The sequence below is a fragment of the Dasypus novemcinctus genome, chromosome 13 (assembly GCF_030445035.2).
Source record: "Dasypus novemcinctus isolate mDasNov1 chromosome 13, mDasNov1.1.hap2, whole genome shotgun sequence".
Taxonomy (NCBI): Eukaryota; Metazoa; Chordata; class Mammalia; order Cingulata; family Dasypodidae; genus Dasypus; species Dasypus novemcinctus.
In genome coordinates, this window is record NC_080685.1 from 21,374,031 (window position 1) to 21,399,436 (window position 25,406).

The window sequence follows — 25,406 nt, forward strand, 5'->3', positions numbered from 1 at the left end:
ATTTACCCATTTGCCAATTGATGGATACCTAGATTGTTTCCATCTTTTGGCAACATGAATAGTATTACTGTGAACATTAGTGTGCAGCTGTCTGTTCATGTCACTACCCTCGGTTCTTCTGGGTATATATACCTAGTAGTGGTATTGCCAGGTCACATGGTAGATCTATATCTAACTTCTTTAGGAACCACCAAACAGACTTCCACAGTGGCTGTACCTTTCTACATTCCCACCTACAGTGAATAAGCATTCCTATCTCTCCATATCCTCTCCAACACTTGTAGTTATGTGTTGTTAATAGGGGCCTCTTAACACTTGCAGTTATGTGTTGTTAATAGTAGGTGTGAAATGATAGCTCATTGTGGCTTTGATTTCCATTACTCCATAGGTCGTGGTGTCAAACTTTTTTTTTTTCATGTATTTTCTCACTATTCGTATTTCTTCTTTACAAAAATGTCTGTTCAGGTCTTTTGCCCATTTTTAAATTAGGTCATTTGTCTTTTTGTTGTTGAGTTGAAGGATTGCTTTATATGTCATAGATATTAGACCCTTGTCAGATATGTGATTTCCAAATATTTTTCCCATTGTGTAGGCTATCTTTTTATCCTATTCACAAAGTCTTTGAGGTGCCAAAGTGTTTAATTTTGAGACGGTCCCATACATCTTTTTTGCGCTTGTGTCGCTTGTGGTTTAGGTGTGAGGTTTAAGAGACTCTCATGTACTACAAGGTCTTGTAGATGTTTCCCTTCAATATCTTCTAGTTTTATTGTTCTGGCTTTTATGTTTAGGTCTTTGATCCATTTGAGTTGATTCTTGTATAGGGAGTGAGATAGGGTCCTTTTTCATTCTTTTGATTTTGGATATTCAGTTTTCCCAGGACCATTTGTTGAAAAGATGGGCTGTCCCAGAAAAGTGGACTTGGTAGGCTTATTGAAAATCACTTGACTATAGAGGGGATTGTCTATTTCTGAACTCTCAATTCAATTCCATTGATCGGTGTATTAGTCAGCCAAGGGGGTGCTGAGGCAAAATACCAGAAATTGGCTGACTTTTATAAAGGGTATTTATTTGGGATAGGAGCCCACAGATACCAGGACATTAGGCATAAGTTACTTCCCTCACCAAAGTCTATTTGGAACAAGATGGCTGCCAGCGTCTGCGAGGGTTCAGGCTTCCTGGGTTCCTACGTTCCTGGGGCTTGATTTACTCTGGCTTCAGGATTCCTTCCTTCCTGGTGCTGGCTTCTCTTTCCTCTGGGTGCTGACTTCCCAGGTCTTCAGCATCAAACTCTAACATCAGAAATCTCCAACTCTGTCCTTTGCCATGCCTTTTATCTATGAGTCCCCATCCACCAAGGGGTGGGGATGCAACACCCTAATCATAACTCAATTATGCGCAGGTCAGATCAGATTATAAGCATAATCCAGTATTTCTTTTTGGAATTCAATTATATCAAACTGCTACAATCAGTGTGTCTATCTTTATTACGATGCTGTTTTGACTACTGTAGCTTTATAATCCATTTCAAGGTCAGGGTGCTTGAGTCCTCCGACTTCTTTTTTAGGATATTTTCAGCTATTTGGGATCCCTTTCCCTTCGAAATTAATTTGGAGTTTGACTTTTCTATTTCTGTAAAGTAAGCTGTTGGAATTTTGATTTGTATCATGTGAATTTATAAATCAATTTGGCTAGAATTGAAGTCTTCATGATGTTTAGTTTTCCAATCCATGAACACAGTGTCCTTCCATTTCTTTAGGACTTTGATTGCTTATAGCAGTGTTTTGTAGTTTTCTTAATACAGGTCCTTTACATTCCTGTTTGAACTAATTCCTAGATATTTGAGTCTTTATTGCTATTGTAAATGGATTTTTTTCCCTTGATTTCCTCTTTAGTTTGCTCATTAGTAGTGTATAGAAATGCTACTAATTTTTGTGTGATAATCTTGTTTCCTGCCACTTTTCTGAACTCATCTATTAGCTCTAATATCTTTGTTGTAGATATTTCAGGGTTTTCTAAATGTAGGATCATGTCATCTGCAAATAGTGAGAGTTTTACTTCTTCTTTTCCAATTTGGATGCTTTTTATTTATTTATTTTATTGCCTAATTGCTCTTGCTAGAAATTCTAGCACAGTGTTGAATAACAGTGGTGACAGTGGACTTCCTTGTTCTTGTTCCTCATCTTAGAGGGAAATCTTTCAGTCTTCATCATTGAGTATTATGTTACCTGTGGGTTATGCATCCCTTATCACCTTTTTTGCATTCAGAGTCTGTTTGTCTGGCATCAGTATAGCTACTCCTGCTTTCTTTTGGTTACTATTTGTGTGAAATATCTTTTCCAACATTTCACTTTCAGTCTCTTGGCATTGTTGGGCCAAGGTGCATCTCCTGCCAATAGCATATGGATGGCTCATGTTTTCTTATCCATTCTGTCAGCTTATGTCTTTTGATTGGGAAGTTTACTCCATTGACATACACTGTTATTACTGTAAAGGCATTACTCTTCTCTTTTCTGGCTGCAGAGCTCCCTTTAGTGTTTCCTGCAGAGTTGGATTCTTGATTACAAATTCTCTTAGTTTCTGTTTATCTGTTAATATTGTTAGCTCACTGTTTTATATGAAGGACAGTTTTGCCAGGTAAAGAATTCTTGGCTGACAGTTTTTCTCTTTCATTACTTTAATTATATCATACCACTGCCATCTTGCCTCCATGGTTTCTGAAGAGAAATCTGCACTGTCTTACTGGATGTCCCTTGTATGTGATATCCTGCTTTTTCCCTTGCTGCTTTCACAATGTTCTCTTCATTTTTGGCATTTTGCAATCTGAATATTATGTGTCGTGGGGTGGATCTTTTTGGATTTAATTTACTTGGAGTACACTCTGCTTCCTAGACATGAATATTCATGTCTTTCATGAGAGTTGGGAAATTTTCAGTCATTTTTTCCTCAAATACTCCTTCATCCCCTTTTCTCGTCTCCTTCTAGAACTCACAAAACACGTATGTTGGTTTGCTTCATAGTATCATTCACCTTGCTGAGCCCTTGCTCAATTTTTTCCATTCTTTTCTCTCTCTGTTCTTTTCAATTTCAGTTGTCCTTTCTTCTGTGTCATTGAGTCTTTTCTCCATGATTTCAAATCTGCTGTCATGTGCCTCTTGTATTTTTAATCTCACTTACTATGTCTCTTTTTCCCTTAAGTTCTGTTATTTTTCTATCCAAAGCTTCAAATTTTTATTTGTGCTCATTCAGTATTTTTTTAATATCTATTATTTCTTTAGCCATGTTGTCCTTCAACTCCTTGATTTGATTTAGGGGATTTTATGAATCTCCTTGATTAGCTGTTTCAAGTTCTGTGTCTTGTCTGGAGCTTTGATTTGTTCCTTTGCCTCAGTCATAGCTTCCTTTTCCTTTGCATGGCTTGTAATTTTTGCTGATATTTAGGCAGCTGATTCTGATGCTGAATTTACTTTGATGTTCAGTTTCTCTCTCTTGCATAGGGATTTACTGTTAAGTAACTGCGTGCTACCCACTTTTGTTTGAGTTTTCTTTTCCATGCACTTTTTTGATCTGGCCAGCAGATGGCACCCTTTGGCAGCCCTCTCAGCTCAGACCCTAGGTGCTGGGGTGGAATGCATTCAGAGGAACTCTGGTGGGTAGGCCGTGCAGAAGCAGTGTCCTCAGAGCTGGCCAAGTCTCTTAAGCAGACTTTCTCAGAAGCTGTTCTCCACCCTTGGCCAGCCACACATTCCCTCCCTTTCTTTGCCGCCTCAGCCACCAGGCTGGGCAGTGGGAGGGTATTTGAGCAGGCAGCTTATCTTTAGCGCCCAGCCTGCTCTCAGTGCAAACAATGTCATGGCCAACCCACCTGGAAGTTTGTGACCCTGCAATTCAGCAGACCCGGTTGGCTGGCCAAAACTTGAATTTGCTTTATGCTGTGCTCCTCCCTCTCCCCTTTCTGGGGAAGGTGACCCCTGTAATTCCCAGGCCACAGCTGCTGCAGTCCTCAGACTGCCAGCTACTCTGTAGGTAGGGGGAATGGGTGCCTGCTGCACCTTTCCTTTTTCTCTCTTCTGGGTTCTGTCTCTCCTTCCCCTGGTGTCCTGAGCCCAGAGTAGCCCTCCAGACTGTCTCTGCCTGTCCTCTAGCTATTTTTTCTGGGAGAGAAGTGATCCCTCTGCCTGTCTACCCCTTCATCTTCCTGGAAGCCCCTCATTTTGTTTTAACTTTCTGCCTGACACTGTTCTGGCAGAGGGTTTGCCACCTTGCCACACTGCCAGGTGGAGTCCAGGCTTCCCTCTCAGACTCTTGAGACCTGTGGATGTGGAGGGGAATCCTCATTACTGCTGTGTGAGAGTGGGAGTTCTAGCTCCTTCTTTGGTCTCCATTGAGTCTGTGGTGTACCACTGGTGGATGGTAAAAGTACCAACTCTCCACAAGGCCTCCTGACACCATCCAAGGGTAGGGAGCAAAGAGGGGGCTTGTTACTACCAAGTAACAGGTGGAATTCCATGCTCCCCATGTGTCCTCCACTGACACTATGCCAACGAGTGGAGATGAAAATCCCTACTTTGGCCTTCTCCCATATCATCCCAAGGGAGGTGTTGGGGTGCCTCATTCTGACTTCATGACTTGAAAGTCTGCACTTCCACTTGGCCTTTGTGGGTCTGGGTGGAGCCACAGTTTTTGTTTTTATTTTTCCCTCTTTGATGTTTGGCTGGAATAGAGTGGTTATTGTCCAACAGTTACATGTCTTGGTAGACTGCCCCTTTCCTGGTACTTTTGCTTGTGCAAACAGGCTTTGCTGGTCTATGTTCATTGGCATTTCCGGATTCTTTAGTTCTATGTGTGGGATAAATGAAGCAAAAAGAAAATCCAAGGAATTTATCACCTTGTCATTTCCTTGGGTTCTGGGCTCTCCCTAGCTAGTTTGCCTTCTTTGTTCTACCCTCAGTCTTCCTATGTTTGTTTTACATGTAATGTCCAGGGGTTTTACTTATACTTAGTGGGTACGAGTAAATATGGAAAAGTACATCTACTCCTTTTTCATAAAAGTGGAGGTCTCTGAATGTCACATTTTAATCTTTTTTGATTATTTGAATTTTCTAATCTTTAATTTGGGGATAATATCTATCACATAGGACTTATGTGAAGATTAAATTAGATGATTTATGTAAATTGTTTACTACTTTCTTTGGTATATACTGAGTGCTAAATAAGTAGTAATGACTTAATTTTTCTAATGTTCTGCCTCTATGTGTTGTATAGTTCCTTTTTAAAGATCATGAGTCCAAACCAGAAAGTTACATTTTTCTTAGTAGTTTTTGTATAAAGTATGTTTGGAGGTGTCTTCTTCCCTAAGATATAGCTATTCTATAAAATTGTTTTTTTTTCCCCAAGGGAGAAAGGAAAGAGAGGCAGCAAAAGCTCCATGTGAATTTCAGACATCCTCTGCTGACCTTGTACTCTGTTAATACCCTTAATGTAGCATGATTTCAATTCTTAATGCTGCCTCTTTGTTGAAGCATTTTAGTTTCCTTCTGTCTCAATTTTTTCCTTTAGCCCAAATGACAGATTTAAACAAGCAGACATGCATACAAGTCAGGTTTGTTTGCTATGTTTCATCAGTAATGCTTCACTTCCTAGAATGGACACTGGAATGAGACTTAGGCAGTATGTAGACCAAATCCCAGGTTGACTTTTTCCCGCCATTTCTCCCCCTAGATTCCTATTTTGTGAGGTTTTTTTTTTCTTCATAGTTAATTTTTTTTTAGAGAAGTAGTATAGCAGTTTGATATGGTTCATGAATTGCAAAAATAGATATTGGATTATGTTTGTTTGTAAACTGATCTGTACCTGGGTGTGACTAAATTATGATTAGGGCTTTGATTGGGCCACATCAGTAGGGTGTTGAGTGGTGGGTGGGGACTCACAGATAAAAGACATGGCAAAGGACAGAGCTGAAGTTTTCATGTTGGAGTTTTGAGCTGGAGCCCCGGGAAGTAAGCACACAAAGGAGCTTGGTCGTGAGGAAAGAGAAAAGGCCCCGGGCTGCTTGCCTTATAGTTTGCAGCAGCAGAGACTAGAGAATGAGTAGCTGAGCCCATAGAGAGGCAAGCCACCGGAAGAGAGGAACCTAGAAAGCCTGAACCCATGCAGACATCGCCAGCCATCTTGCTCCCAACATGTGGCAGTAGACTGGTGAGGGAAGTAACTTACACTTTATGGCCTGGTAACTGTAAGCTTCTAGCCCAAATATCCTTTATAAAAGCCAACCAATATCTGGTATTTTGCATCAGCACCCTTTTGGCTGACTAATACAAATAGGTTTACATAAAAATCATTTAAAAATTGCAGCATTCCCATGTACTGCACCCCCCTTTTATTTTTTTAATAATAATCTTTTAAAAATTCACCAGGGCACTTTTTTGTTTGGTTGATTTTTTTGAGGTACTGGGGATTGAACCAAGGCCCTCATACAGAGGAAGCAGGTGCTCAACCACTGAACTACATCTGCTCCTCAATGAGAGCTGGTTTTATCACTTGCTGTTTGTTTTCAGGAGGTACCAGAGATCAAACCCTGGGCTTCATACATGGGAAACAGGTGCTCAATCACTTGAGCGCCCCCCCCCCTTTATTTTTAAATCTGCCGCCCCCCTTTTATTTTTAAAGAAGTTTTACTGAAACATGTTCACAAACCATACAGTCTATCTGAAGTGTACATTCAGTGGCTTTTGGAATAATCAATATGTAGTGCTTTGTGTCTGGTTTCTTTCACTTCACGTAATTCTTTTTCTTTTTTAATTGATGGAAAAATATTAAACTGTTACTATTCCCTACCCTTCATAGTTTGCTTTAGGTGTTTTTGCCCACATAAACATCCTATCATGAACATCTTGTAGTATTGATGTACATTTATTTGTGCTGTTTCATGGAAAACCATTTTATTTTATTTTTTTATTTTTTAAAGATTTATTTTTATTTCTCTCCCTTTCCCCTCCCCCCCCAACTTGTCTGCTCTCTGTGTCCACTCTCTGTGTGTTCTTCTGAAACTGCTTCTATTGTTACCAGTGGCACCGGGAATCTGTGTTTCTTTTGTTGCGTAATCTTGTTGTGTCAGCTCTCCGTGTGTGCAGCGCCATTCTTGGGCAGGCTGCACTTTCTTTTGCGCTGGGCGGCTCTCCTTACGGGGTGCACTCCTTGCGTGTGGGCTCCCCTACGTGGGGGACACCCCTGCGTGGCAGGGCACTCCTTGTGCACATCAGCACTGTGCATGGGCCAGCTCCACATCGGTCAAGGAGGCCTGGGGTTTGAACTGTGGACTTCCCATGTGGTAGGTGGACACCCTATCCATTGGGCCAAGTCCGCTTCCCAAAAACCGTTTTATATTTGTACTATTAGCCACACTCATTGTTCACAAGAGGGTTCACTATGTTATACAGTCCCATGTTTCATTCTTTAACTTTCCTTCTAGGGACATACATAACCTTAAACTTTTCTTTTCAGCCACTGTGATACTCAAATATTAGTGCCACTAGTCACAATCACTGTAATATACTATTATTGCCTCTGTCCATTTCCAAACATTTACAATCAACCTTATTACAAATTCTGTACATATTAAGCATCAGCTCCCCATTCTTTATGCTCATTTAATCTTCTGGTGACCTATATTCTAGCTATTAATGCTATGAGTTTGTTCATACAGTATTTGTCCTGTTGTGTCTGGCTTGCTTCACTCAACATAATGTCCTCTAGGTTCATCCATGTCGTCATATGCTTCACAACTTCATTTCTTCTTACAGCTGAATACTATTCCATCATATGTGTATACCACAATTTGTTTATCCATACATCAGTTGATGGATGCATGGGTGTTTCCATCATTTGGCAACTGTGAATAATGCTGTTATGAACATCAGTGTGCAGGTGTCTGTTCATGCCCCTGCTTTCAGTTCTTCTGGGTACATACCTAGTAGTGGGATTGCCAGATCATATGGCAGATCTATATTTAACATCCTTAGGAACCACCAAAAAGTCCTACACAGTGGCTGCAATTTCCCACCAATTAATAAGCATTCCTATTTCTCCATATCCTCTCCAATACTTGTAGTTTTCTTTTTTTTTTTTTTTTTTTTGATAGTTAGGCCATTCTAATAGGTGTGAAATGTTATCTCATTGTAGTTTTTTTTTTTTTTTTTAGATTTATTTACTTTTTAAAAAAAAATCCCCCTCTCCCAGATGGGTCTCTTGTCTGTCTGCTCATTCAATCTTCTGGTTCCAGGAGGCACTGGGAACCAAACCTAGGACCTTCTCCGTGGGAGGCAAATACCCAATGGCCTGAGCCACATCCCTTCTCCGCGGGCTGTGGTGTCTGCTGGCCGTGGCATCTGCTCATAGCAGCAGGTGCTGTGTCTGCTCATCTTCTTTAGGAAGCTCCTGTTGGTAGGCAGTCACCCAACTGGTCGAGTCACATCTGCATCCCTCTCATTGTAGTTTTTTTTTTTTTTAAGATTTATTTATTTATTTAATCCCCCTCCCTCCCCTGGTTGTCTGTTCTCTGTGTCTATTTGCTGCGTTGTTTCTTTGTCCGTTTCTGTTGTCGTCAGCGGCACAGGAAGTGCAGGCTGCACTTTCCTTCGCGCTGGGCGGCTCTCCTTACGGGGCGCACTCCTTGCGCATGGGGCTCCCCCACGCGGGGGACACCCCTGTGTGGCAGGGCACTCCTTGCGCGCATCAGCACTGCACGTGGGCCAGCGCCACACAGGTCAAGGAGGCTGGGATTTGAACCCTGGACCTCCCATGTGGTAGACGGACGCCCTAACCACTGGGCCAAGTCCGTTTCCCCTCATTGTAGTTTTGATTTGCATTTCCCTAATAGCTAGTAATGTTGAACATCTTTTCATGTATGTTTGTTTTTTGTTTTGATTTTTTGCCATTTGTATGTCTTCTTTGGAAAAATGTTTATTCAAGTCTTTTGCCCATTTTTAAAAATTGGGTCATTTGTCTTCTAATTTGTTGAGTTGTAGGATCTCCTTATATATCATGGATATTAAACCCTTATCAGATATCCCACCCCCCATTTATTAATACTGTGTATTAGTGTGGTATCTTTGTTACAATTAATGAAATAATATTATGATTGCACTATTAACTATAGTCCATAATTTAAATAGGGTATTTTTTTTCAATATACCACCCTATTATTAACACCTTGATTAGATTGGTATATTTTTTATAATTCATAAAAGAACATTTAAAAAGTTGTACTATTAACTATAGTCCATCGTTTACAGTAGGGTTCACTTTTTCATCTGTCAAGTGGATCTACTAACACTGACAGGCATTTTAGGGCTTTGAGTATAATGGTAACTAAGCCTGCTCAAAAAGTAGCTTGGAAGTCAGGAAATGTTGATATACCTGTAATTTCCTAGCAAAGAACATGGTCAGTTGTTCCTTGGATTGGGTTCTGGGAATTTAGGCTAGGTTCTTCCTTTGAGGTATTAGAACATGGTTGATGTGTGTGCTAAAATGCCTTCTCTTTGGATTTACTGTATATTTTTTATTTGAAGGTATTCATCTACGCTCTTATCAACTGGAGGGTGTCACCTGGCTAGCACAGCGCTTCCACTGTCAGAATGGCTGTATCCTGGGAGATGAAATGGGTCTGGGTAAGACCTGCCAGGTACGTTACTGTAGAGTGACCACTGTTTACCTCCACTGAAATACCATCTTAAAAATCACTACCATCTTTAGCTGCTTGCTCCTAGTATACATTTTTAGAGATGTGGAGTGGTTCAACCTTTGATGAGTTTGTGACCTTGAAGTTGATTTTCTGGTCATGGAGATGGTTTTAAACTGAGTCCCTACCCTTATTGTACCTGGTCTTTGACATCTCTGAGTTAGAATTGTAATTCATGAGTCTGGACATAAGGTTTTCTCTATGTAAAGCAAATATACTTCTCTGGGGATCCAAGTCACTCATGACCTCCTCCTTAGCAATACTTTATCTAGTGAAGTTAAATCTCCCTTCCTCAATGGGTATTGGGGCTATTTTCCATTTCTCTGACGTGCTTTAGAAGTGCAAAGGAAGGATCAGTAGTGATTTCAAGTTTGAGAATGTTGGAGCTGATCAAGAAAAAGATTTGATTACAGGATGGCAGTAATGCACAAGCTGTTATTGACTTTGACAGATTGCAGTAAGAGGGGAAATTTCTGTCAGCAGGACCCTTTCAGAGGCTGCAGGCAGGGGAATACTCAGAGGAGTGAAGGGAAAGGAGGATGGGTCCCTTATGTTTTCAGGTTATGTCACAGAGTCAGCATGATAAGGAACCTCTGGGCCACAGGACTCCAAGGGGCAGAAGTGGCTTGGGGTGTTAAAACTGTATGTTGTATCTTATCTGTGGCTAAAAGTTGTTGGGCAGAGTTTTGTGGAGAATACAAAACAGGTCAGCATCAAATGCTAAAAATTGCTTATTTGGACTCTATTTAAAGCAGTTAGATCTATTAGCATTTGAGTTTGGAGCTGGCAGGCTTTTGGACCAACTAACAGACCCAGGCTGCTGTGAAGTAAACAAAACACAGGGCTAATACACAGAGGCCTACTTTGACTCATTTATATAACAATACCTTGTGCTTTCCAAAATGCCTTGGCCATCTGATGTCCTTAGTGGGACCTAGGACAGAGTCTGTAGAGATCTAGAGAATCAGAGGCAGCCTCTTTGGGCACTGATAAGCAGGTGGTATCTGTCTTGAAATTGATGGGTGCTTTGTGACAGATGTCAGTGGTAGGCTTGGATTACTGGAAAGCCTAGACACAAACACCCCTTGGGTTAATCATATATGGTTTGCTTACCTAAAGGTATCAAAGAACATCCGTGCAGTCAGGATACACAGCAGAGAGGTAACTAGATCAGAAAACATGGTGGTAAAATTTTCCTGATCCCAAAAAGATTTCACCGGTAAACTCACAGAATGAGCGAAGCTCTTATCAGTTCTTTTAGAAGCTCAACTGCATCCTTCAGGTATAACTTTTGATTACATAAACTGCAAGCTGGAGCAGTTCTGCACATAGGCTAATCTGGATATGTGTTGTAGACCACTTTAGAACAGGTATATCAGTGAGGTATAAACGCAGTCCTCATTTATCACCCTTAGTTTTCTCAGGCAAACCATCCTAGTCTTAGTACATTCCTGAACTGAGAGGTGTAGAATTAGAACAAAAAGTCAGTTTTCCAGATGCCAGTCTGGAACCAGGTGAAGGGCCCTCCCTGCTTTCTCCTTTGCCTCCTACAGTGAAATTGCCCTCCTGGAGTCAAATTCAGCTTGTCCTTTACCTTTCCCCAGGATGTTCATATAACTCGACTTTTAGTTTCCTAAAAATATACTACCTCCAAATTTGTTTTGTTAAACTTTGGTTTAGAATTTATGCATCAATATTCATGAAGGATGTTGGTCTACAGTTTTCTTTTTTTGTAATATTTTGGTCTGATTGTTAAGTATTGGAGTCAAACTGGCCTCATAGAATGAATTGAGAAATATTCTTTCCTTTTCAATTTTCTGGAAGAGTTTATGTAGAAATGGTTTTATTTTTTCCTTAAATGTTTAGTGAAATTCACAGTAAATCCAAACTTGTTTTGTAAACATACTTGGTTCATGGCAATGAAAGACGAATTTTCTCTAAATAGTATCTTGAGCAAAAACTAAACAGAATGATTTTAATCCATTAAGTACTTATTCCCAGTCTGGGCTGGGAAGCCATGGGAAATAAAATTATTTCTATTATTTATATAATTAATGTAAGCACATAAAAAAGTAACTAATACTCCAAAACCAGAGCCCTCCACTCATAGCAATATATGTTTTACATGGTTGAAATTATAGTGCACATATAGTTTGTTTTTTATTAATCTAATGTAATTTTCCATTTTATTATATTCTTCACTATCATAATTTTTTCTGGCTGCACAATATTCTATCAATTTAAATTACGTAAATGTTCTACAGAATGACAAGCCCTGTCCCCTCTTTGATGCTATATATAACCTTGAAATGAACATCTTTGGCGTATATCTTTCTCAGGATTTTGGATGATATCATTAGGATAGATTTTCTTGAAAATGGCTCAGTGTTATGTTGTTGGGGGTGGGGAACACCCCTTTTTTGTTTCTCTGTGTATCATAGCAACCTTTAAAAGCAACTTTTCCAGTCAAAAGTATGTATGGGCAAATCCTAAAGTATGCTGTTCATCTTTATAAAGATTTTCATTTAATTCCTCTACTTAAGCTTATGAGGCAATTTTTTATTACATTTTCCCCACTAGACTAGGATGTATGCTCCAGGAGGGCTAGAAGGGTTGTCTGTCTTGTACACTGCTATATCCCCAGAGCTTAGAACAGAGCCTAGCCAAAAGAAGGTACTCTAAGTGACTGGAGAAGAAAGGGAAAAAGTAGGGAAGGAAGACAGCCTCACTTAGGAAGCCAGGCAAGCCGCTGAGTGCCACCTTGTGGTTATATCCTGGCATTTCTTGCTTCATACAGAGTATTCCTAATCTTCTATAATCTTTGCATTGTTTTCATTAGTCTTTGTTGATATTTTTCTTTGCTTTAAAAGTTCATTTACATAAATATTGAGTATCATTGGTTGTTAACTACTGAAGTAATTGAGTACCATGAATTTCTTTGGCAGTCGTAATTTTTGAGACTTACATGATTTTATTCTAGGACCTAATTAATTACTCTTCTAATATGTGGATGAATATATTATTTATTTTATAAGAGTTTATGTTCCCTGCAGAGTTATGGGAACTTTGTGGTTGTTTTCTCATGTAGAAATGGAATCAAAACTGCCTTCTTTTTCTGTGTTCCAGACTATTGCTCTCTTCATTTATTTGGCAGGAAGATTAAATGATGAAGGACCATTTCTGATTCTTTGTCCCTTGTCTGTTTTGAATAACTGGAAAGAAGAGATTGAGAGGTACAGATTATATGGTAGCTGAAATTTTAATCTTTAAATTGATTAATGCCCTCTCTATTCTAGAAAAAAGTAATTTTCGATATTTTAAGATGTTTTGTAACTTTGAGATTTTTGTTTTCTAGATAATATGTAAAACATGTTAAAGCATCATATTGTGGCAAGCAGTAAGTTTATTTCTTGCACAAAATTTCAAATTGAGGCAATGTAGATGGAGACTGAGGATCTAATAGTAGGAGAGTTCAATGGATATTGCACCAATTGGCAACTTGAAGTTTATAACTCATTTTTAATAAATTTTGCTGACTTTATGGGAATCATATATTCAGGGTGACATAGTACGTAACCAACATGTAGAAAAACAGTTTGTTTTTTTAAGAATGAGTGCAGGACCCTTTTAGATGTTCATCTGGCTCTTGTACTTGTTCACACAGGGACTTGCCCTGAGGTTGAACTATTATTCTAGATAACATTAATCATATTATGCATGTTACATAATTTAGAAGATACTATTATTCTAGATAACATTAATCATATTATGCACGTTACATAATTTAGAGATACTGTGCTCTATAAGTAATTAACTACTGGATAGTGCTCTGCAGTCCTTGTTACCAGTTCCCAGGGCTCTTTTCTGTTTGCAGGGCATCATGAGGTCTTCACATCTGCAGTACTTCCATGAGATCTCATTTGTTCATTTACCTATTTTCTTGGGTTCAGATTTGCTCCAGGTATTTCCTGTGTAACCTACGCAGGTGACAAGGAGGAGAGAGCTCACTTACAGCAAGACCTAACCCAGGAGTCATGTTTTCATGTGCTGCTAACTACCTATGAGGTACCCCATTTGTTTCTCTACAGCAGGGACTATTATTCTGGGACTTTAGAAGTTTAGAATTTTCTGAAATTGTATTGAATATTTTTAAGTATACACATTCTTCTAAGATGGTTTGCTTTTATTAGATTGTAAGAAAGGGGCTCTGACCCAAAGAAGTTAAGGACCATCATGCTCCAAATTAGTTAGACCCCTCTTCCTGTCTTCCCTGATGGATCAGTGGGAAGGCTTTCTAGGGACGTGGCACTTGAGCTGCATCTTAGTCGATGAACAGCAGCAGGCAGAGAGGCAAGCAGGGGAAAGGGATTTCTACACTGAGGCATCATGTCTGTTACTGGAGGATGTAATGAAGACCACTTAGTTCATTTCCTATTTAAAAAAAAACAAAACTTTTTAGTCTGAATACTTTCAAACTTATAGACAGTTGCAAAAATAATACAAAATAATGAGAGCTCTAACATACCCCCCCACCTGGACACTCAGATCCATCAGCTTAGAACATTTTTCCACATTTGCCCACATTTCCTTTCCCTCCTTCCCTCCCTCCATACATTCTTTCCTTCTTTCCTATCTAATCATCTGTTTTCTAAACATTTGAGAGTAAGTTGTATACTTCATTCTCCTTGAAAAGTTATTATTTCCATGTACATTTTCTAAGAACAAGGATAGTCACTTCTATAACCACCTTAAGTGCAGTTATTAAGTTCAAGAAATTTAACATTGGTATAAAGCTTACAGTTTGTATTCCAATATTTTCATATTGTCCTTTTGGGCCTTTTCTCCTCCATTATGATATCCAGTCTGGGATTATATATTGCATTTAGTTGTCATTGTCCCCTCTGTCTCTTTTTTAAAACTGTGTAAACATATATACAAACAAAGTTTCCCATCTCCCCCTTGCCCTTCCACTGGTAGTTTGTACTCTACTTCTTGTGACAGTGAATTAGTTCTAGTCTCATTTTAAGTCCTTATTCTTCAACTAAGGCTGTCTGGGTCACCATAAGCAAGGTCTTCCACTTGTTCATGCTACCCTTCTGTTCATTTATATGATAATACTACTTAGAAATTATGCTAGAAATTTTTTTTAACTTAGTAAATGGATAAGACTTAGATAAATCCTGTAATTTAGGAGTGTTACAGAGAAATAATAATGGGATAATGATACAAGCTTATTAATATTAAAATTATATCAGGGAAGCGGACTTGGCCCAGTGGATAGGGCATCCATCTACCACATGGGAGGTCCGCAGTTCAAACCCCGGGCCTCCTTGACCCATGTGGAGCTGGCCCACAAGCAGTGCTGATGCACTCAAGGAGTGCCGTGCCACGCAGGAGTGTCCCCCGCATAGGGGAGCCCCACGTGCAAGGAGTGCACCCCGTGAGGAGAGCCGCCCAGTGTGAAAGAAGTGCAGGCTGCCCAAGAACGGCTTCGCACACATGGAGAGCTGACACACAAGATGACGCAACAAAAAAACCCACAGATTTCCAGTGCCACTGACAACAACAGAAGCGGACAAAGAAGAACACGCAGCAAACAGACACCGAGAGCAGACAATGGGGGGTTGAGGAAGGGAAGAGAAATAAATAAAAAGTTAAAAAGTTATATGAATACCAGCCTTTATAATGTCTCTTTCTTAATTTTTCAGATTTGCTTGAAAGATGCATCATTTCTAAAACCGTGAGTAGTTTGTACTACTTTAGAAACTTGAATGTGTCACGAAAGACATGCTTTTCTTTCATATTTTAGTATTTTCCCTCAATCATGGATAGGCAGTGTGGTGGGAATCCAACATTCTATTCTAGCTTCCTACTAGCTATGTGTCCTATATTCTAGTTGTGTGTCCTTGCGTTAGTTACCTAACCTCCATGAAGTTAGCTTTTTCATCTGTAAAATGGTGAAAATTAAATCTCTTACTTTGGAAGGCTGTTGTGAACGTTAAATGAGAAAATGTGTCCATGGTGAGTGGTTAATAGTTATTTAGGTTCTTTGCAACTTACACTAGACACTTTCCAGGACTGCCTTGGAAATTTTCTACAATGTAGGAAATGAATAATTTCAGCCTCTTCCTGGAAATAAATAAGGAATCAAGTACTAGTCAGTGCTATAGAATTATCTTTTTAGAAAGGGAGTTTTACATATACTTCTAATTATTTAGTTTTCAGGTCTCATGTTAGCTCATGATGTATGAGAGACTTTGATTTAACTCTTGTTACCACCTGATAACAGGAATGACATGTTGCATTATGTGATCATGTCAAGGTGACAGGTATAATGTAAATTAAACAGTTACTGCAATTTAGGTTGTGTAATAAAAATAGATATGTTATATCTACTTTTCATTCTCCATAGCATGGGTAGTTTTACACAAGTAGGTGGGGTTTCTAAAATCTTAATATTCAGACATGTTTTCAAAGTGCTTTATCAGTATTAAAAATATTTTTTTCTCACCCAGATTCTTGTGATTTGGTTTTCTATTATCATTTTATTTTGAATTACTAATGTCTCAGTCATAGATTTCATGACTTCCATCCAGTGTTCTGTTTCATTTAAGTGAGCATATTATCTTACTTTTCTTAAAAAGAGGATATGCTGTTCCTCACTTATCCTTTTGTTAGTAATTTTCAACTTAATATTTGTTGAAAGTCTCTCATCTGGAAAGGCACTGTTCTGGGAACTGTTGGCATTATAATAAAACTAACCTAAAAGAACATAAACTACTACTAGTAGCGGGATAAGATGTATACAAATATCTACAATACAAAGCAACATAAGGGAAGTCTCAAAAGATGAGAATAATGGGACATAAATGTTGTTGGGTAGTTTATATATATATAATTATCACATTTAAGTCTTCATGAACATTCTACTGGGCAAGTTTTGTTATCCATTTTACACATGAGAAAATTAGAAGATTAGGTAATCTGAACAAGGCTATTTTGCTAGGAGCTAGTGAAACAGGCATTTGTATTCAAACCCAATACTCAATGCTTTGGGTCTCTTTATGAGAGATTCTGAATGTATCTAGGTGCACTGGAATTTCACATTATTCAGCACAAATATTATCTTTTTTCTATAAGATAATCTGTTTTGGATGCATTTTACATGGATTTAAGATCCTAAATCACAAAAGGACATTTATGATGTGGACTTAGTATGAATTCCAAAAACATCAATGTATTTTTTAAATGTATTTGCCTAAGTTATGTTGTGTATTACCATATTGGACTGAGAATAGCAGAGAACTATAATTAAATCTCTGCCCTGACAGGTTTATTATGGAGAGTTAGATTGGGCCTGTTAACAATATGAAAAATAGACTTGTAACATCTTGAATCAAGAGAATTAGAAGTTACCTCGTCCGCTCTCTGTGCAGTGGTGGAATTCCCTCCACTTCAGCCTCTCCAGTGAGTGTCCTTTAGTGTAACTTTGGATGAACGGCAGACTTGTTACCTTTTCCTGAGGCAAAATTCACCTCCCTGTGTAGCCTGTTTCATTGAACAAGCATTTATTGAATGCCTGCTAAATATCCCATCCTTCACAAGAGAATAGGACTTCATCTGTTCGGAATGCTAATCCTAGGCCAGGCTCTGTACTCAGGCCAATTTCATACCTTACCTCATAATCATGGTCCAGCTGCAGCTGTACCCTAATTCCTAGTAATCCTTTAATGCAGTCCCTGACCATGCTGCCCAGCAGAAATGATCCCAGTTCCTTGACTCTCCATGGACCCCTTGTTCTTCCACCTGCACTACTCTCAGTAGATTAACAGTCCCAGGTACCTCTGTTTCTGACCCCATCCTTTGGTTACACATCATTAGCCTCACAGGAAGAGGGCTTCCTCCTTACAAAGCCAACCTCTGCTCAAGATCTTTCTCTAATTTTTGAAGGCCTTTTTTTTCCTTATTCACTGTCTTTCCAATAGTATATACATTTAGATTTTAAGTATAAAAATAATTTAATGGCCTATAACTTCGGCATTGCATAAAGTTTTACAAGCAAAATAAAAAGTTGAAAATCTTTTAATTTCCACTTTATCATCTTTTGTATGTTTTTCACATAAAGATATAGACTTTATATCTTTTTTAGTTATCATAGAGACCTATTTTCATTATAACATAATTATCATATTTATCTTTTTAAATGCTACATGATATTCATCACTTGTTATTGGACATTTAGGCTATTTTCTTTGTTGTGTTGTTGTTTTAGTAATGCAAATTGAACCATATTCGTGCATACTTCTTTTTCCATATTTTTAATTGTTATAGGTACAGCTTCCCAGCAGTATTAGTCATAGGATATAATACTTTTATGACTGAATCTTCTTGAGAAATCTTTGTTATAAGCTGCTTATGAAAAGTGCTTTGACAACAACTACTAATGGCCTCTGTAATAATAAATCCAATGGATGTGTCTTCCTGGATGTTTCTGCATCATTTGATTCTATCGGCCACTTCCCCTCTTTTAAAATTCTACTCTTTTAAGTCCTACAATACAATTGTGCCTTGATTTTTCTTCTGGATTTGAATGTCACCTCTACCTCATATTAGCTTTATGACCTTGACCAAGTCACCTAACCTTTCCTCATTGGTAAATTGAGCATGATAAAGTCTACTCAGTGTAGTTTGGAGGAGTACATAACATATAGAGAGCCCCAGACTTAATTGTTTGGAATATGGTAGGTGATCATAAATGTTTCCTTTTCCTTTCTGCCTCTGACTCCTTCCCAACTGCCTTCAATAAAAAGGTCTTTCCCATCTTGGAAAACATATTCCTTTAATTTAATTATCTTCTGCAAATATTTGTCTTATATGCATAATAGGCCTTCAGATAGGAAGTTAATTTGTTTATGTATATAATGGAGTGTGCTATTATTAATCTTTCCAACAATAATCATGGTTTTGTAGTAAGGCTTTAGATTGTGAGATATATATTTGCGTTACAGAAAACTGGAGGTTTGAATTTTCTCCCACAGCTTCCCTTGGAGTGTTCTCGTTGTGGATGAAGCTCACAGGTTGAAAAACCAAAGCTCCCTGCTCCATAAGACACTATCAGAGGTAAACTCACAGGAAGTCTTAGTTTTTATTAACTCCTTTAAAAAAAATTTTTTTAGGCCCATATAGAGTCAATGATATGGATTGAAACATTTTTACAGTCAGATTTCTGCAGGACTAAATTAATAATTTGTTAGTGACAGCAGTGGTATGTAATATGGCCTAACCTCTCCCCCTTGTCTATATATAGGAGATAATGTTTACTAAAATCTGCTTGTCAAATGAGTAAGACTACTCAATAAAATACATTGTAATTTTGGAAATGTTATAACTCTGTTTTGATCTTCTAAGGGACAATTTCTTTAAAAATGATCTTATCATTTTTCTGTCTGAAATAGTAACTATACCTGACATATGGTACCCTCTCCTACGATTTACCCGCTTAACGTTTATGACAGTTCACATGAAGTCGTGAAGAGATCAATGTTTGCCATTGAGTATTATTTCCAATCTCTCTTTTCTTTGTCACACTTTTGTCTCTGTCCTCACTTCCTTCTTTTCATCTCTTATATCCCTCTGGCAAAGTAGATGAGAAATATCATTGTAGCCATAATTTGCCCTTTTTTCTACGGATCTTGTGAATGTAAAGTGCCCTTCTCTGTTGATCTATTAAAGGCTTGTTCATTCATGAGACTACATGTACTAAGTTCTGTAATGATCACTGAAGTTTGGTCTCTGTCCTATAATAAGACAATTAATAAATTTTGAAATCATTTCAAGGAAAGTCTTAGATCTGAAATCTATATTTATTGACCTAAAACTTGCAGATTTTAGAGCTTTAATACAGATATAGTCACTGTCTCTTTATTTGTCCAAGCTCAAAGATTGCTATCTCCTAATGGGGTTGCCTGTGTTCTGTGGCATCCTTTGCCTTTTTATACTGACTCTTAACAAGTCTCTTTCCCAAGAGGTATCATATCTTGGTGCCTAATCCTATAAGAGTCTACTTCATAAACTACCATGCCAGTTTACTAATTTACAGTGAGAAAGAGGAAGCAGGTGTAGGAAGAGGAACCAGGTGTAGGAAGAGGAACCCTAGATTTGGAGTAGGAAAACTAGATCTACTGCTGGCCCTAGTGCCTTTTCTTGTTATTAAGGAAGCTAAGAGTTAGAGTAACTAAGTGAAGAAATTATTCTAAGTTATCTAAGCATTCCTTTTAGGTGAGGTTTTTGGATTATAAACAGTTAATTGGTTGGAAAAAACTACTCATATTTTTTGATTGACATGTAAGGTGGGGAGAGCATGCTGCCTTTTTTTCTTATTAATATTGTTTTCAGATATTTGATCAGCGCTTGTCTGTAAAAGTTGGGAGCACCCTAAATATTGAACATAGGAAATTGGTTATACAACTTATGATAAACTCATACAGAGCATTTGCAAAGTACGGCTGCCATGAAAATTACGAAGAAGATTTAATAACTTGGGAAGATTGCAAAATATTTTCTATGAAAAAAGTTTACAGAATCCCATGTATAAAATACATATATACACACAAACATTTATACGCACACACACCTACACACAGATTGTCTATGGATCTTTTTCACCCAGCTCTAAGTTTTAATGGTAAAATAGGGATTATTTTGAATAAAAATGTTAATTCATATGATAGTATGCATTGAATGTAGTTTTTTTTTTTTTTTTTAAAGATTTATTTTTATTTATTTAATTCCCCTCCCCTTCCCCGGTTGTCTGTTTTCTGTGTCTTTTTGCTGCGTCTTGTTTCTTTGTCCGCTGCTGTTGTCGTCAGCGGCACGGGAAGTGTGGGCGGCGCCATTCCTCGGCAGGCTGCTCCCTCCTTCGTGCTGGGTGGCTCTCCTTATGGGTGCACTCCTTGCGCGTGGGGCTCCCATACGCGGGGGACACCCCTGTGTAGCACAGCACTCCTTGCACACATCAGCTCTGCGCATGGGCCAGCTCCACACGGGTCAAGGAGGCCCGGGGCTTGAACCGCGGACCTCCCATGTGGTAGACGGAAGCCCTAACCACTGGGCCAAAGTCCATTTCCCTGAATGTAGTTATTTTTGTGACTTCAGATTCTTTTGTCACCTCAGCTCTTAGTGAACACATATTATAAAAATGTGAATTAGATATTGGAAACATTTATTTTTTGACCAGTTCCCATACTGAAAATATGAAAACATTGCCCAATGACCATCTGAAAAAGGGGGATTATAAGGGGAAAAAATGGAATTATTTTCAAATCTGTTTTGACTATGTTAATTCACTTATTACCATTTCTCATTACAAAAACAGTGTCTTCTTATGACCCCCTTCCAAATTAAAATATAGTCAAAAAGAAAAATAAAAACATGAATAATCCTTCTTACCTGTATATCTTAGGACTTTGGTATATGGCCTCCCATATACTTTGCATGAATATACACCTCCAAACTTATAAAGTTGAATATATATTATTTTAAAAATCAAAATGTATTTTACTTTAAATATAAAAATACGATGTGTGCGTATAGGTCTTTCCCATAGAAAAGAAATTATCTTAATTTTACTGTTTTATCCAGATATTGTCTTATGTAGATGGTAAGCTCTCAGATAAGAAGGCAGTTTGACTATGTTTATAATACATGTATATATTATATATATACTCACATGCATACTGTATTTTGATATTTAAAATAGTGAACATACATAAGATCTGACTTTCCCATTTTGCTGTATTACTTAACTCTAAGGACTGTAGGGAGTATAAGTTCTTGTTAATGTCAGTTGAGAGATTGTCCTTTGACCTCGTTTCTGTTTTTGTTTTTAATCACCTTTAACCTCATTAATCTCTTATGTTGGTGTTCTTATCTGTCATGAAAAATTAAAGATTTCTTTCCATTTTGGGCTGTATGTGACCCCGTTTCCAGACACATCCGGAATCTTGATGTCTAGAATCTGATCCAGTATAAAATTTTACAAAAGGACATTCTTTTAATACAGATTTCCTTGCTTGTAGCAGTGGGGTCTGATGCTATAGTTTTGCATTTCTTAAACAGGGTATATTCTTATGGTTGAAACTAAATAGGTGCCATTTCTTATATCAAACAGCTAGTTTAAAACTTGAACTTGAGTCTTCTGATTTCATGTCCCCTTGATCACTCCATTAAAGCATGCTTCTCTTTGTATGAATAAAGGTTGTGATGACTATCTTGCTCTTGCTTTTCAATGTTAACAGATTTTTTACTTTATTTATGTATTTTAGTTCTCAGTAGTCTTCCGTCTCCTGTTGACTGGAACTCCCATCCAGAACAACCTTCAAGAGCTCTACTCACTTCTTAATTTTGTGGAGCCTGATCTCTTTTCCAAGGAGCAGGCAGAAGATTTTGTTAAACGTTACCAGGATATTGAGAAAGAATATGAGTCAGGCAAGTTCCCATCCTACAAAACATGTCCACGAAGTCTGGACCCAGAAAATGTAGCATAATTTCAACTTAGATTAGTCTTTGAGGTTCACAATACCTCGGGAAGGAATGAAGGATTCAGGGTTAAAAGAGCCATATTTGAATGCTAACAACATTAGTCTAGCTGTGTGACTGGATAAGTTACTTAATTTCTCTAATCCTTACTTAACTTGGTTATAAAAATGGGAACAATATTATTTACTCACCTCACCTTTCCACACTGTTAACACTGATCAGTGATCGTATATGCAAAAGTGCACTGAATATGAAGCCAACACTACTCTAATATCAAAGCCAGATAAAGATACTATGAAAAAAAGAAAATTACGGACCAGTTTCTCTCATGAATATAGATGTAAAAATCCTCAACAAAATACTGGTTAATCAAATAAAATAGCATTTTAAGAGAATTATACACAGTGATCAAGTGAGTTTATCCAGTGTATGTAAGGGTAGTTCAAAACAAGAAAATCAATTAGTGTAATACACCATATTAATAAATAGAAGGAGAAAAATCACATGATCCTCTCAATTGATGCAGAAAAGGAACTGGACAAAATACCATCCTTTCTTGATAAAAACATTCTGAAAGATAGAAATAGAAGGAAACTTTCTCAACATGATAAAGGGCACATATGAAAAACCCAATAGCTAATATTGTACTCAGTGGTGAAAAACTTTCCTGTTGACCGTGAGAACAAGACAAGGATGCCTATTGTCACCACTGTTATTCAACATGGTGCCAGAACAATTAGGTAAGAAAAAGAAAAGGCATCCAAACTGGAAAGGGAGAAGTAAAACTTTTGCTATCTGTAGATGATATGATTCTATATCTAGAACGTGCTGAAGAATTTACACCAAAACTATTAGAGCTAACAAACAAGTTCAGCAAAGTGGCAAGGTACAAGAGTAATACTCAAAAATCAGTAGTGTTCCTGTATGTTAGTACTGAGCAATTTGAAAAGGAAATCAGGAAATATTCCATTTATAATAGTGATTAAAAGAATAAAATATTTAGGAATAAACTTAACCAAGGACATAAAGAAACTGTATTCAGAAAACTATGAAACATTTTTAATGAAGAACAAGGTTGGAGAACTCACATTACTTGACTTTAAAGCTACAGTGAGGGAAGCAGATGTGGCTCAAGCAATTGGACTCTCATCTACCATATAGGACATTCAGTGTTCAATGCCAAATGCCTCCTTGTGAAGGCAAGCTGACCCATGTGGTGAGCTGGCCCACACGGAGTGCTTGCCTGCACAGAGTACTGCCCCATGCAGGAGTGCTGCCCCATGCAGAAGTGCTGCCCCATGCAGGAGTGCTGGCCCACATGGAGAGCTGGTATAGCAAGATGATGCAACAAAAAGAGACACAGAGGAGAGATAATAAGAGACGCAGGAGATCAGGAAGCTGAGGTGGCACAAAAGAATGATCGCTTCTCTTGCACTTCGGAAGGTCCCAGAATCGGTTCTCAGAGCTGCCTAATGAGAATACAAGGAGACACAGAAGAATACACAGTGAATGGACACAGAAAGCAGACTATGGAGGGAGGGGGGAGAAATAAGTAAATAAGTCTTTTTTTTAAAAAAAGCTACTGTGATAAAAACAACACAGTACAGGCATAGAAATAGACATTGACCGATAGAATCAAACTGAAAGTTCAGAAATAGACCCTCACATTTATGATCAATTGATTTTTATTCTTTTAAAAATTTAAATATATCATGCATATATGAATATACATAAACAATAAGCTTATAGTAAAAGTTGTGAACGTACCCAAAAAATTGTATAACATCATACAGAGTTCCCATACATTACCCTACCACCAACACCTTGCATTGTTGTGAAATATCTGTTACAAATTGTGAAAGAGCATCCTCAAAATATTACTAACTATAGTACTTATCTTACATTTGGTGTATTTCCCCAATGCACCCTACTATTAACACTCTTTATTAGTAGTATATATTTATTATACTTCATGAGAGAATGTTCTCATATTCTGTTAACCACAGTCCATCTTCTACCCCAGGATTCCCTGTGTTATACATTCCCATGCCTTGTACAGTCCGTTGGAAGTGTACACTTAGTGGTTCTCATCTTCATCACAGAGCTGTGCTATCATCACCTCAGTCAGTTTTAGAACATTTTCATTACTCGAAAAGGAAAAATCCCATACCACCTCATGCCCCCCAGTTGTTGACCATTAGAATTCATAGATCTTCTTTGCCATTGCTGCAAAATATTGTAATATTACTGTTAATATCATTTATAAATTACCTTAATCAATTTTTCCCTGTGTATCACCATATTCTGAACACTTTGGAAAAGAACATTCTTAAATTTATAGTATTAATCACAATTTTAATCTGAGTCTCTTATGCTATCAAAGGCCCTTTTGAATGAAGGGTAAGCCCAGTGCAGAAGGCAGAGAGCAGAGCCCTTAATGATGCAAAGGCAAACCAGAAAAGCTTTACAAAACTAAAGGTCTGAAAAATAGCCAAGTAGTAGAAAAAATGAATGACCTTTTCTTTTTTTTTAAAATGAGAATGACTTCCTGCCTCTCGTTTGATATATAGTAAGATGACAGGAGGTGGATATTATATTTGTGGAAATAAATACCATTTATAATAGTAAAGAAGGAAAGACAAGCTCCAGTTATGGTCAATTGATTTTCGACAAGGCTGGCAAGTCCACCCAGCTAGGTTGGAATAGTCTATTCAACAAAATGGTCCTGGGAGAACTAGATTTTCATATCCAAAAGAAAGAAATAGGACTCCTATCTCATACTTTATACAAAAATTAACTCAGAATAGAGCAAAGACCTTAACATAAAACTTAGAACCATAAAGCTCCTCGAATAAAATGTGGGGAAACACTTCAAGACCTTGTGATAGGAGATAGGTTCTTAAACTTTACACCCAAAACATGAGCATTGAAAGAAAAAAATAGGTAAATGGGACCTCCTCAAAATTTAATATTTTTGTGCTTCCACTGACTTTGTCAAAAAGGTTAAAAGGCAGCCTAGTCATTGGAAACCACATGTCTGATAAGGGATTGAGTCCCATGATATATAAAGAGATCATGCAACTCAATAATAAAGAGGCAAGCAACCCAAAATTTAAAAGTGGGCAACAGATTT

The 25,406-nt window shown here is 37.9% G+C and overlaps 1 protein-coding gene across 3 annotated transcripts in view; it reads left to right on the top strand.

Annotated features, from left to right (window-relative positions):
• CHD1L (chromodomain helicase DNA binding protein 1 like) overlaps nucleotides 1–25,406 on the top strand; it is a 97,424-nt gene that overhangs the window by 6,430 nt on the left and 65,588 nt on the right. For all 3 annotated transcript variants that reach the window (XM_058309580.1, XM_071207377.1, XM_004468963.4), the window contains exons 2-7: nucleotides 9,567–9,679; nucleotides 12,863–12,969; nucleotides 13,687–13,801; nucleotides 15,445–15,476; nucleotides 18,775–18,856; nucleotides 22,060–22,222. In XM_058309580.1, coding sequence (XP_058165563.1) covers nucleotides 9,567–9,679; nucleotides 12,863–12,969; nucleotides 13,687–13,801; nucleotides 15,445–15,476; nucleotides 18,775–18,856; nucleotides 22,060–22,222 — 612 coding nt within the window. The remainder of the gene's footprint in view (nucleotides 1–9,566; nucleotides 9,680–12,862; nucleotides 12,970–13,686; nucleotides 13,802–15,444; nucleotides 15,477–18,774; nucleotides 18,857–22,059; nucleotides 22,223–25,406) is intronic.